We start from the raw sequence: 13,265 nt of genomic DNA, 5'->3' as shown, positions 1-13,265 counted from the left end.
AATGCATACTTACTAACCTTACAGTATTGAAGTTTGAACATAATAAAATACTGCATTTGATATTGCAATTAATTGATCAGGATACTATTAATATCCTATTATGAATAGAACACCACACGTATAAAGTAGCACATAGTTTCGGTCATACAAATATTTTCAGCTACCGCATTATTTCAATAAAACATTATAAATAGGCCCGTGCATCGCACGGGCATTAAATCTAGTATATATATAAAAGAGGCTTTTTTCAGGCAATTCTAGAGACTCCAACTTTATAAAACTACCTAATTAATTTTTATTTAAAATAATATTAGGTATAATTATCCCAATATTTAAGTATGGTTAGTTATCCCCAATATTTATTTGTGCAAATTCTATCTAATAGATTCCACCAATTGTTAATTAACTGTCGACAGAACAACCCACATACGGGGTATATATAAACAAAAACCCCATAACCTGTTGTATACCGGGATAACAACCAAAAAAAAGAGGGAGAGAGAGTGGCGGCTAGAACGAGTAGGAGCAATATTTAATGGCCTTGCGATATTTAGCTAGCAATATTTCTCGACTCCTATTGCCTTGCGATCCGACTGGTCCATCACTGCAAACATCATCGCTATATAATTAGAGGTAAGTTTTAATCTTTTAATGGCCGTATTGAATCGTTTTCGTCTTCATTAAATATAACGTAGCCTTATACAAAGACTAACTCTACGTTAAAATACATGTGTGCCATCATTTTGGTATGGAATTCACTTTTCATTGCCTCCACTATTTCACGTATCATAGGTCATGGAACTATTAATTACGAGTTATTTATTTTGTTAATTTATCCAATTATAGTTTAACAAAATATATATAAACATGATACCTTCTTGTTTTTGTATGTAGGTGAATCATCCATGGCGATGGATGCTTGGGGTAGCAGCAGTTCCAGCGGCTATCCAATTTGTCTTGATGTTCACCCTCCCTGAATCACCTAGATGGCTTTATCGACAGGTTTAAAATTTCTTATTGTTTCTTATACCTCTAAATGTAAATTTAAATTTGCTATTTGATTAACAACAACAACAATGTTTATATATTATCAGGGAAGGCTAGAGAAGTCAGAGGAAATACTAGGAAGAATCTACTCTCCAAAGAAAGTAGAACAAGAGATGGAAGCTCTGAAACTTTCCATTGAGCACGAGATAGCGGAAAGGAAAGCAGCAGGGGAAGGGAATGCACTGTTTAGGGCGAAAAAGGCATGGGAAAATCACATTGAAGACGGCACGTATCCGTCACTTTGGAGTGACGGATACCATTTCCTCTCACAAATGACCCAAATAGAGGAGAGAGGGAAGCACATGGGGGTGCACATGGGGGTGCCCCCACCTTGTCCCCCCTATTCGTTTTGTGAGTGGCATTATCCGTCACTTGCTCCGACCCGTATTCAGGCAAAACTAACTGTGGGAAAATATAGTTATGAGAAGAGGACTAATTGCAGGAATAACAGCGTGGCTTTTTGAAAATTTATTCTCATTCTTCCAGATTGTTGTACGTTAATCATTGCTCTGCATTACAATTTGTAGAACACATCAATCCTATCTCATGGTGGATCACACTTTTATATGCGTACTATCTTCAGGTGCTTGGAGCCATTATTGGAGTTAGGCTCCTCATTCTACTCATCCTAAAATCGGTCACGGACCAAAGCTCAATGTCAACATCCATCACAGTAGACGGTCTTACATATAATACTCACAATAAAAGGTTCGTGTTAGGCTTATATCAAGCGAAGATTTGAACGTTATAATATCAATCTTAAAAAAGAATCAACACCATCATGTACTACAGCCCTACAATAGTGCAGCTGGCAGGGTTTGCGTCGAACAGCACAGCCATGGCACTGTGGTCTTACATTCCTGTTGGAGGCTCTTTACCCAGTACAGAGCAAAGGTGTTTACATTGTATAACTATTACCTAATTAATTTTTATTTAAAATAATATTATTTATAATTATCCCAATATTTATGCAAATTCTATCTACATACGGTTTTATTAATTTTTATTTAAAATAAATTTATGTATAGTTAGTTATTTCAATATTTGTGCAAATTCTATCTAATATTTGTGCAAATTTTATCTAATAGAGTTTTATAATTACAAGGGATATAGTATGGTATATAAGTATAAATTCCACAAGCTTGCTTGGTTTGTACATTTATTAATTTGATATTGAGATAAACAATGGAGATAAACAACATAGTAAGGTAAACGACTTGCAGTTTTGAGGAGTTTACATTAAGGCGATGACAATCGTTGAGCTAAGTATTTGGGTGATAAGCAAAGTATTCAATGAAAGTTTCATTTACTATAACTATATGATGTTTTACGAACGGATAACTAACTTAATTTACAAATTACTAAATTATATCCCATTAAAAAATTTATCTATAAATTTGAAAAGTGAAAATTTAAAGGATAAAACTTTAAAATAATTTGTAATTATCCTCTTATTCTAACAAATTGTAATTCCTATTCCTAGAATCCTTACATAAACGTACTTCTTAATCTTATATAAAATTAATAAGATAAATTTTTGAAAAGAAAGAAACTTTATTGAAAGGTGTTCAAATTAATAAGATAGGAAGATTTATACGGAGTACCTTATTTTAGTAATTGAAATACAAATTTTACGTATAATTCAAAATGATATTAAAAGGTCTAAACAATTAGAGGAAAGACAAATTTGAAACCCGTGCAACGCACGGGCACAAAATCTAGTATTTTCATAAAAGCACATTTGTGCGTAATTACGTATTGTTAATCCAAAATCAATATGCAATTACGCATCTATGGACACATACAATTGCTAACAAAACCATTTTAACTAAGAGAACCTTTGTGCCTTCATTTTTTCAAATCATGAGGGATATTGTGAAACTACCTCAAAACAATTATATATGACGATTTCCATACCATTGTTTACCCCAAGATCATAGTTGATCTTGGTGAGGTCTACAAAATTATTCTAAGATCATATTTCGGTATTCAATTAATACGGAGTATTGTTAATTGTTAATATTAGGAATGTAAAATTTTCATATTAGTATTATATAAAGACCATTTTCCCGTTCCCCTCCTATAAAAAAAACAATTAAAGAAAAAAATCTATGCCCATTTCAAACATAGACAACAAGGTAAAAGTGTAAGACGGTTAAATTTGATTTTATGACGGTGATCACAACACGATTGTTCAATAAAACTCGTTCTTAATCCGTTTTGTTATACACAAACATTTCGATGATTAATACTCTTAAAACAATGAGAATTTTTGTTATTAATTCTACAAATCTTTCCTCTCCTATACCAAAAATTCTAATGGTTTAACCCTCAAAATGATTCACTCAAGACTCTCCAAACTCACCTATGCACCGCGCAAATATAACTCGGAATGAAAGAATGAAAGAGTACATTGAAATGTCTTTTGCTCGAATGAGGTACTTTCCAATATTGAATTTATTATTGCAGGATTGAGGGTTACAATTTTCGTAGCTCTTTTGATTCCGTCTCTAAGGGATTTAAGGGGTTTTGATAGTACTACGAGGGTGTTATCGATTTAATCTCGTAGGGAGATGATGCGGTCGTTTTGTAACTTATTTCATCCTACCTACAATAAGACGGGGTCATTTGACCTAATCCATCTACTCTCCTTCAACCCTAAACACAACCATTATAATTATTGCAGTAGCTTGGAGGGTAAGACGGTATATTCTAAGAGTATCCTAAGATATTATAACATTATTTTCTGATAATTATCTCTAAAACACCAAAGATAATACTCCCTCCCATCCACTATTTTCTTCCCTATTATACCCATACTTCTCTCCACTCAGCAAACCCCACTATATCCTTTATTAATATTTAATTCTAATTATTCCTACCTCTCTCCAATAACTAAACCCCACTCATCACCTTTATTAATATTTAATCCTAATCATTTATACCTCTCTCCAATTACCAAACCCCACTCATATCTTTATCAATATTATACTCCACCCTTAATCTCCGTGCCCACCTTAAATGGGAAGAAAAGAGTGGATAGGAGGGAGTATAAAATATATAATTGGGACAGAGGGAATATTTTGAAGTTTCGAACCTTTGCTTCTCATGAGAGGTTATGCTCAAAATTAGAGTAAGAATCCTTCCAATCTTGTTTGTAGTTTGCAATTGTAGAAAGCATAAGTGTCTGTAGAGAACGTAACGCATCAAAGCAAAGTTTTCTATTCTTTTATTCTTACCTTCACTCTTAAATCAAAACATTAAGCGTATAACATTCAATAACCTGAAAAGTTCCTTAACTTTTGACGGTATAAAAATACTAAAGAGTGTAAGTTTAAGCCACAAACAAACATGGAAAACATTCGAGAGCACGGTCGGCAAAGAGCTCCGATGTACTCGGATGACGACCTTATGCCGCTACTTCAAGAATTGCACATTCCTACTTATTCCTCTGACGATTATATACTTGATATGTTCTCAATTGTTGAGAAGTTAATCAACCGTGCCACAGACACCATAGACGAAGGTACAAAGGTAAGTTTCCTTTAATTGTTTGCCCACATTTTATTTGACACGGAGTACTTTACTCAGTACTCTGTATTATGGCTCATTTGACGCCAAAAAAAAAAAAAAACTATATAGTCAGTCTAGCTCCTTCAGAAGTTAAGAAAAATTGTTTCTTTTTAATGCGTAACATTGAGTTGAGCCAATTGAGAATATAATGAGGTACGAGTATGTTTTAATATAAGATTGACCTATATGTTGTACCATTATCGTAACATTGAGTTAAACTCTTACAGTATTATATAAAAATTATTAACGCATAAATGATGGTCTTCTCACCAAAAAAAAAATCTCAATTTCTTCTCTTTATTACGAGTATTATTTTTAGATAAATATTATAACATCTCGTATTATTGTTAAAGTAAATAACCTCTGTTTATGCAAAATTCTTGATAGTTGATACAGGAAGCCTTATCGGAGGACGACGAAATAAGAAAAACTCAAAAAAGAATTGGAAGCAAAACTCAAGAAATAATTGGAAGCGTATCGTGCCAGGTCATTCATTATCAACCAATAATTTGTCATGAATTCAAATTGATGTGCGACGTACAAGGGCCTATACTAACTTATGAACCTCAATAACCCGCTATTATTAAATGAGATCAAAAAGCTATTATAACACCGTTGTACATTAGAAAACAGTCTTAAAAGGAAACTAAATGTGCATTTTGTAAATTATTGTCAGAATTCTTTCATAATTTTGAACATTTAGTAATAGTGTTTTGAAAAATATATTGTGAAAAAGGTGATGATTGCAGGTTACAAGAGAGATTTTGAATGGTAACGATGCACACACGGTCACAATTGGGGTGCTCAAGTATTTAAGATCCTTTTCTTGGCAAGAAAAATTGATGTTCACTTTAACAGCATTTGGTATCACCTTTGGGGATTTTTGGCTCCTTGTCCGAAATTATGCCAACAATGCTATTAACGAACCCATGACAGCCGATCACAGGGAACTGACATCGTCTGCAAACAAAGACGCTTATAAATTTCAAATTGAAGCTAATAATGATTTTATCAAAACCCTGCTTAATACAACCGAACACCTTCTCTATGTTATTTATCTACTTCTTAGTTGTTATGTCCAAGAATTTTTCGTGGTCGGAGAAGGACCAACAAAGTCTAATCGATTTCCCATATATGTGTACTGGATAATGAGAGGTGCAATTGTTGCTGCAACCCAGATCATTATTTTATCTAGCAGGGGACTTGATCAGTAAGCCAGCCTATTTAAAATTATAATATTTTTTTTAATTTGTCAAATATATTCATAATAAAACTCGGATTTGTCTACGAAAGCTATAATTCAAGGAGTTAGTTGATGGAATTTCCTTTTGAGTTTATTTTATATTTATATATTGTGATGTACAGATATTTGGTAGGGATTTCATATCCAAAGGAATTTGATAAGCTCAAATCACTCAACCAAGAGTTGATGCTCAAATTCTCTGAATTTGAAGATCGAGCAAGTAAGTAAATGTGTTCCTAATACTTCATCTAATACTTCACTCAACCAATAATTTTAAATTATACGATTTTATTTAAGCAGGCAAGTGGCGTAACTTTCCACGACTTGACACCCATTCGGATGTTGTCGAAATGATGAAGACAGTTATCAAACCAGAAAAAGACTTGCATCCATTGTACCATAGTCTGACCAACAGAAAGGTATGTCCTTGGATTGATCAAGTGGGATAATGCTAGCTAGTCTAACTACCTAACCCTCTCGAGTGTAGGTAGTTTCTTGGGTCGGTAAAGGTCTCACTCTCGTGAATAACCCCAACCGAGTCCAAGGCATTTAAGGTCAACATTTTAGTCCCAACTAAGGTCTTTCCCACTCTCACGGATGAAATCCCCTAGCCAAATGGTAGAGCCACTTCCCAAGCCCAACTCTTGTTGATTGCCTAATTAAGTTGCCCAAAATCGGCCCAACTCCCGTTGATAACACCAAATAGTAGGACAAAATTCAAACATGAACTTTGAATTAGCTCAGAAAAAATACATATAAGCTCGGATTCTTATACCTTAGTTGTACAATGCTTATGGTACAACTGGATCTATAATCCTATTTGTGCAAATTCGCAATAATTTTTAATTTGGCGTGTTGACTATTTGTTACTCTACGGTCTTTTAAAGCTCGAAACCTCAATGCTTTATGTAATGTGTATGGCAGGACAATCTCGACGTGTTGAATGGGAAACGTGTGCTCCTACTCATCTCAGGGCTAAAGATTGCTTCTGAAGATATAGCAAATCTTAAGCATGTTACCATTGACTCTGAAACAGATGTAATTGTGTGGATACCCATCATAAAGCACTCGATCTCAGACGATGTCAAAAATCAATTAGAGACCTTGCAAAATTCGATGCCATGGTACTCTATTCATCAACCTTCACTAATTGAAGACGGCGCAATAGAGGCCTTCAGAGTTAGTTGGGAATTCAAAGATAGGCCTATTCTTGTTGTTTTAAGTCCCTGGGCAACAGCGCTCAACAAAAATGCAATTTTCATGGTGAGGATTTGGCAAAATCTACCTGTTGATAGCCTTTCGAGTGAGATGGAGCAACAACTATGGGAGAAACAAACATGGAACCTCAAATTTCTTATAAATGATATTGATCCAATCATTCAAAAATGGGTAAGGTCCATCTATTATGAGCCTTCATACATATTTCCATTCTTCAAATAACATGCGTATATTTGAACTTTGATGAAACTTTGAATCCGAATGTTGCTAAACTTAAATGAAGTTGGAGATTAGAAGTAAAATAAATTGTTGTTTTCCGGTATAATGAGCTATTCCACTTGTTACGAGTTTGGTTTATTATGAAATCTCCGTGAACTCATTCTAGGGTTCGATACTTATCTATGACACTTTAAGAAGTAAAATAAAGTCTTATTAAAACGGTATATATAAAAATTTGATGACCATTTGTCTCAATTATTTGTTTATTTTTGATTAAAATACCTCTCACAAATAATATAAAGGTAAATAAATGATTGTGACCAAAGAAATATTAAAATTGAACTATTTCTACCGAGATGTGCATTTAATTTTAGCTCTTGTCAAACAGATTCGAGATGGAAGTTACATTTTAATGTATGGAGGCGATGACATAGACTGGATACGAAATTTCATAAAGCAGTCACAGTCTGTATCATGTAATCTGTTTGTCCATGTAGAGATGGTTTATGTCGGAAATAGCCACGACAAAGACCATGGTTGCAAGGTGGAGGATGTGATCATGACGGAAAAATTGAGCCATTGTTTACCTGAATCAAGTAGGGCATATTTTTGGTTACGAATTAATAGCATGATAGCGTCCAAAGAGAACAAAAAAATGAACGATCCAATTGATACACTATTCCAAGGTGGGTTTCAACCCCTCGTCATCAAAAAAAAAAAAAAAACAAGTGATAAACTATTACAAGAGATTTTAAGATTAATCGGTCATGAAGAATGGGCTTTGCTTGCAAAAGGATCAACTATCATAGGCCAAGGGCTAGGCCAAATTGCCATGACTGCCCTTGAAGATATAGAGAAATGGAGGACAATGTCTTTAAAATAGCAAGTCTACTTTAATTTGGATTAAGACAATAATTTGTTTGGATTAACTTTGTAAATATGGATTATGTGATTATGAGATTGTACAAAGGAAAAATCCCCCCTACTACTAAGAGAATAAAAATTCTCTTAGTTTCCCGCCTAAAGAAACTTCTTCTTAATTGGGCCTATTTTTCTGGATACTACTAACACAATAATATTTGATGGATTTTAAATTGTGGACCTTATACGTAGCCCACTTTTTCTATCTCATCTATCAAAGTAAAAGTTATTAATAGCCCATAATTTTGGACTCTACATATCATATTATAAGCTAGATGAGTGAACTTGATTTCGTATAAATTTAAATTTATATTATATTTATATGTTACCTCTTTTGTAAGAAATCATCAGTTATTTATTATGTAAATTTTTGTCTTAGTAATATGGACTATTTTTTGAAGGATGTAAACACACTTATGTATTTTCTATTAGAAATAAAAAAATAAAAACATTATTTTAATAATTCGTAAATTGTCTTTTTTCGACGCGAGGAATAGTTTTACTGCTTTTCGTTTTAAGGTCAATACGCGTTTTAATAAAACTATACAACTAACTTAATAATTTTACTATTAATGTCATAAATTAGTTGCATGTAACGGTATAAAATTATTGTGTTATTTTTAATAGTAAAAAAATAACTTAACTTAAAATGTCTTCTTATGGTAGTAAACTTTTTTTTTCAACCTCTTATTAATATTATATTTAGTAGATTATAACATTAAATTAAAAGTATACTTTATTTATGCAAATAATTTAATTGATAATATTTCTTTATAAAATAAATCTAAAAAGTACCGTGCTATAGCACGGGAACTACACTAGTTACAAATAATCACCTCGTATTTCCGTGTTTTTACAAATAACTACCATGTATTTGAACTTTTACAAATAACCCCCAAACTTTCATTTAAACTCCCCAATCACAACCGTATATCTGCCCCGACACTTTGTTTTTCTTATTTCCCGACTCGCTAAGTAACATTTTACATGAAATGCCAATAATACCCTTCCCTCTATTTTACTCCCAAACATACCCATGTTATTCACTTCTTTGTAAAGGCCATCAGCAATACCCAAATTTATGAAACCCTAAATCCCCAATTTGTTGAACCCTTAATCATTTCACAAAGATCCATCAATCATTAGTTGAAACCCAGTTGATTTAACCAACAATTCAATGATAAAACCTAATAATCTAAACTGCTCATCATCAATTTCTTCCTCTTCATTGATTCTAAACTTATTTCTTCCATTGTAAAAACAGAATTATCCGCAAATGCACTCGATACATCATTGATTGTTGATGTTGATTCGGCTAATATGTCCAAAACTAAGGATTTTCCGTTGATAATTTCGCGATTTTGTGTTTAATTCATGAAAAGGTAAACTCTTTGTGTCTATCAACAAAGTGCGGGAGACTCCGGTTCTGGCTAACTGTCTACTAACATAAAAGTTTACTCTACCCTTTGTTTATACTTTGTATGTCCAAATCCAAGGATTTTCCGTTGATAATCCGCAAATTATCGTCTTCGTCGCCTGATTGATTGATGGATCTTTTTGAATTAATTAAGGATTAACAGTTTGCGGATTTAGGGTTTCATAAGTTTGGGAGTGAATGACGGGGGTATGTTTGAGAGTAATAGAGGGAAGGGTATTATGGGCATTTTACGTAAAATGTTACTTAATGAGTCGGGAAATAAGAAAAACAAGTGCCGGGGCAGATATACGGTGGTGATTGGGGACTTTAGATGAAAGTTTGGGGGTTATTTGTAAAATGCAAATACATGGTAGTTGTTTGTAAAAATACGCAAATACTAGGTGATTATTTGTAATTTTTCCTTGTACAAATTAAAAACTTCTCTAAAATATTTCCCTTCTTTCTAAAAAAAAACCTAATCAGCCTTGCTCCACCGCCTCCCCTTTCTAAAAAAAAACCTAAAAAAAACTAGAATTCAGAGAAGGTTTTGTCTCTTGCAAGACTGCAAAGCAGCTATGGGGTGAAGTTCTTGAGTGATATGGCCAGATGAATGGTCCATTGCTGTTTCAGCTCAAGAAAGATCTAAGGAATGTTGAGCAAGACAAAAGTTCTGTTGCTGAGTACTTCAACAAACTCAAGAGATATTGGGATCAGATTGATGAAATTGAAGGTTTTCCTGATTGCACTTGTGGTGTCCTTGCTAAGTGCACCTGCAATCTTCTGAAGAAAATGCTTGAAAGAGCATCCACTGAGAAAGTTCTTACTTTCTTAATGGGATTAAGTGATTCTGATGGTATCAAGCTATACCTCGCAAGTGCACGATTTTATCGTTGTACACTATTAAGGGTCGATCCCACAAGGAGTTGAAAAGATTACTAATTGTTCTAATCCTATCGTTTAGCTAAGTCGACAATAAGGGAGGAATTTGTTATACTAAAGCTACCCGAGACAAAATGAAAATCAAACTAAACAAGAAAGAGGAATCACTACTACAAAAATCATCATAGACATCCGACATTTTCATCAATAGGCATCGGATTTTCAACTGTTGCACAGTTGACACATGTATATTCTCTAAGCTTATACATCAGTCTTAAGTCTGATGTCTATTCGAGAATAGACATCGGTTTTAATTTTATCTGATGCCCATTCTATGAATACGCATCAGAGTTTTACTAAAACCCGATGTCTATTGCATAAATAGACATCGGTTTTTAGTAAAGTCTGATGCATATTGTTTTATTTTATTTTAAAAAAAAAATTATTACCGAATAAACTACATTCCTTTCATCAATGAGACAAACATAACTGACTAGTTTGCAAAATATTGTATACATACAATTGTTGTTTATATACAACCAAACCCATCATCTACACAAACTATTGAAGTACATTACATTATACTGAACATTCAGAAAAACATGGAATAGATAATTTGTTGATGATCAATGTACCACGTCAAAAAAAGAGCACAACTTTGTTAGCTCAATAGCTCTTTCAAACTCACGAACTCCACCCCCTACAATAACAACAACAAATCCATTAGCTAGGTCCCTCAAGGTCTCCCACAAATAATGAGGTATAGGGTTAGTCAGACACAATATTATGCAGCTCTACCTATGTCGGAAGGTTGTTTACGATCCAAGACGAAGGTTGCATCGAATGACTCCTCTAGCCCTGTCGCATACAAAATGGCACATGAGAATTCACAGCTACTCACAAATATTTATGGCCTTTAAATTTGTCTAACAACAACGTCTTCTTCCATCATAAAACTCTTGAATGAGATCGAATAACCAGTTCAGTTTTTCACATTTTATTTACTGTCAGAAGTTAGAACATAACCAAGATTTTAGCTAGTACAACTAACCATTTAATAATTGAAGTATGAGCCTCCACTGTGAATAAAACGCGCTACAGCAAAGGCTAAGTCTTCAACTGTTGGCCAGACATGAAATGGACCACCAAATGTTGTAAACCTTCAATCCACAGAAAAAAAAAATGTTATCAAAAACGACTGGTGAATGAAAAAAAAAGAAATTATCAAGAAAACTTATATGAGACAGTCTCGGACTGGAGACAAACCCTCCCTCTAATCCCGTGAAATAACTGAACAAAACACCAAGGTAATTAACCCTTCAATGTTCCATTTTCTATTCAGTGTTCCTGAAAAGACCAAGAAAGGAGAGGCAACGTACCCATTTAAACAGTTATCCATGGCGTTCCTTCCATGTGTATGGAATGTTCATGCCAAATATTGCCCCTATCAACGAGTACACTGATAAAGAGATAGTTCCAGAGCTAAGGAAAAGCTCAATCTGTGTCCATTAGAAGCGATGAGGAGATAGATAAAGATTGAATTTAAGTAGTTTGGCAATAACGAAGTCATAAAATACATTACATACGTGAATTTTATCAGAAATGACTAAATTGTTGCATACCATCTGACACCCTTATCCTGCTTACCTGTTAACCCACCGAAAAATGAATTAAGGATCAAATCAAACCAATGTAATGTAACTCAATTAACTAAAAGTATCTGCCTGGTACTTGTTAACCCAATGAAAACTAAAATTAACGAATAACTACATCAAAATATGATTTAGACATATGATAATCTTACCATTACACCTTTCATAGAAAAACTTGGGTGATTATATCAAGTACTTAAGGAAATGGTTTAAGAGTTTTGCCTAAGAGAACCATCTTCAGCATAACTTGGGACCAATTAATTTAGTATTTTATCAGTCAAGCCGCGAAAAGTTAGTTGGAATATCACAGGACTTCTAAAAACCTGACTATGTTGTTGGAATATCACAGGACTCCTAAAAACCATCACACGGAGAATAAGATTAACAATAATTAACGTCCTTTAGAGGTCCTTATTTACTTGTCATCAAAAATATTCAAAAAGCCTAAAACTAAGGAAGACATTATGCACACAAGGCATAGAAAGACCCTAAACATGGAAAAAGTATAACATATTACTCGTATCAAATAATGAAACCAAGGCTCGTTAATTTAAACATGATCACTGACTTGATAGAAGCACAACAAAAGAAAGCTCTGAACCATGTGAGCTAGTGTCAACTGCCAAGCACACAAGTGAAAGCGCAACAATGCAGTCTTGACTAGCTTTAGCGAGAAAGGATTTCCTGAACTTGATCTCATATTTTCTGTTTGTTACAGTGGTGACTCAACCTATTTTGATCACGCAATTCGTATCCACTTATCTTTAAGGTTTATTGATTACACTTGTTACTCCACTACTTATATTAGATAAAATAATGCAGGTAGATGCCAATATAAAGAATTGAGATTAGAAGCCAATGACACTAATACAAGCTAATGAATAACGGAGTAAATTTCAAGCTAACATGATACTCACAATAACTGGTTTATCAAGTCTCGTAACTGAGTTCTTTCAATAAATGAGCATCAATCTCACTTCAGTATCTTCTCACACCTTGTCAAAAGTTCATACCATCTACAAACCAACCATTCAAGACCGTTTTTCACTCAGTCATATATAGTGGAGCAAGAATCGGTCACACAAATTGTCCATAT

General features: G+C 33.7%; 1 protein-coding gene and 2 long non-coding RNA genes across 5 annotated transcripts; 2 read left to right on the top strand and 1 right to left on the bottom strand.

Moving 5' to 3' along the window:
* The first annotated feature begins 269 nt into the window (after positions 1-269).
* LOC141602380 (uncharacterized) lies at positions 270-2,088 on the top strand. The gene is made up of 3 exons (XR_012524419.1): positions 270-633; positions 895-1,002; positions 1,095-2,088. It is a non-coding gene; the product is annotated as an uncharacterized LOC141602380 (long non-coding RNA).
* Positions 2,089-4,307: 2,219 nt separating this feature from the next.
* Positions 4,308-8,271, top strand: LOC141598937 (protein SIEVE ELEMENT OCCLUSION B-like). Of its 3 annotated transcripts, XM_074418776.1 has the most exons (8): positions 4,308-4,581; positions 5,008-5,106; positions 5,370-5,830; positions 5,986-6,083; positions 6,164-6,282; positions 6,788-7,252; positions 7,689-7,986; positions 8,047-8,271. In XM_074418776.1, the coding sequence occupies exons 1-8, from the start codon at positions 4,399-4,401 to the stop codon at positions 8,181-8,183; spliced, it is 1,860 nt and encodes a 619-aa protein (XP_074274877.1). In that variant the 5' UTR covers positions 4,308-4,398; the 3' UTR covers positions 8,184-8,271. The 3 variants fall into 3 exon arrangements, with proteins under 3 accessions (XP_074274877.1, XP_074274876.1, XP_074274874.1); XM_074418775.1 differs by having other exon boundaries at positions 4,344-4,581; positions 5,017-5,106; positions 7,689-8,271; XM_074418773.1 differs by having other exon boundaries at positions 4,344-4,581; positions 7,689-8,271.
* A 2,741-nt stretch (positions 8,272-11,012) lies between these two features.
* LOC141602379 (uncharacterized) lies at positions 11,013-12,466 on the bottom strand. The gene is made up of 4 exons (XR_012524418.1): positions 12,104-12,466; positions 11,569-12,016; positions 11,316-11,375; positions 11,013-11,217 (listed from the first exon to the last, which is right to left on the bottom strand). It is a non-coding gene; the product is annotated as an uncharacterized LOC141602379 (long non-coding RNA).
* Between the last annotated feature and the right edge of the window lie 799 nt (positions 12,467-13,265).

The sequence above is a fragment of the Silene latifolia genome, chromosome 9, assembly GCF_048544455.1.
Source record: "Silene latifolia isolate original U9 population chromosome 9, ASM4854445v1, whole genome shotgun sequence".
Taxonomy (NCBI): Eukaryota; Viridiplantae; Streptophyta; class Magnoliopsida; order Caryophyllales; family Caryophyllaceae; genus Silene; species Silene latifolia.
The sequence above is the reverse complement of the archived record's forward strand: the minus strand, read 5'-3'. Positions and strand labels throughout refer to the sequence as shown.

Coding starts and splice junctions, on each gene's coding strand:
- LOC141598937 (XM_074418773.1), top strand. CDS start 4,399: ATGGAAAACATTCGAGAGCACGGTCGGCAAAGAGCTCCGATGTACTCG. Junction 5,107..5,369: donor TTGGAAGCGTATCGTGCCAG/GTCATTCATTAT, acceptor TGATGATTGCAG/GTTACAAGAGAGATTTTGAA. Junction 6,084..6,163: donor TGAATTTGAAGATCGAGCAA/GTAAGTAAATGT, acceptor TTATTTAAGCAG/GCAAGTGGCGTAACTTTCCA.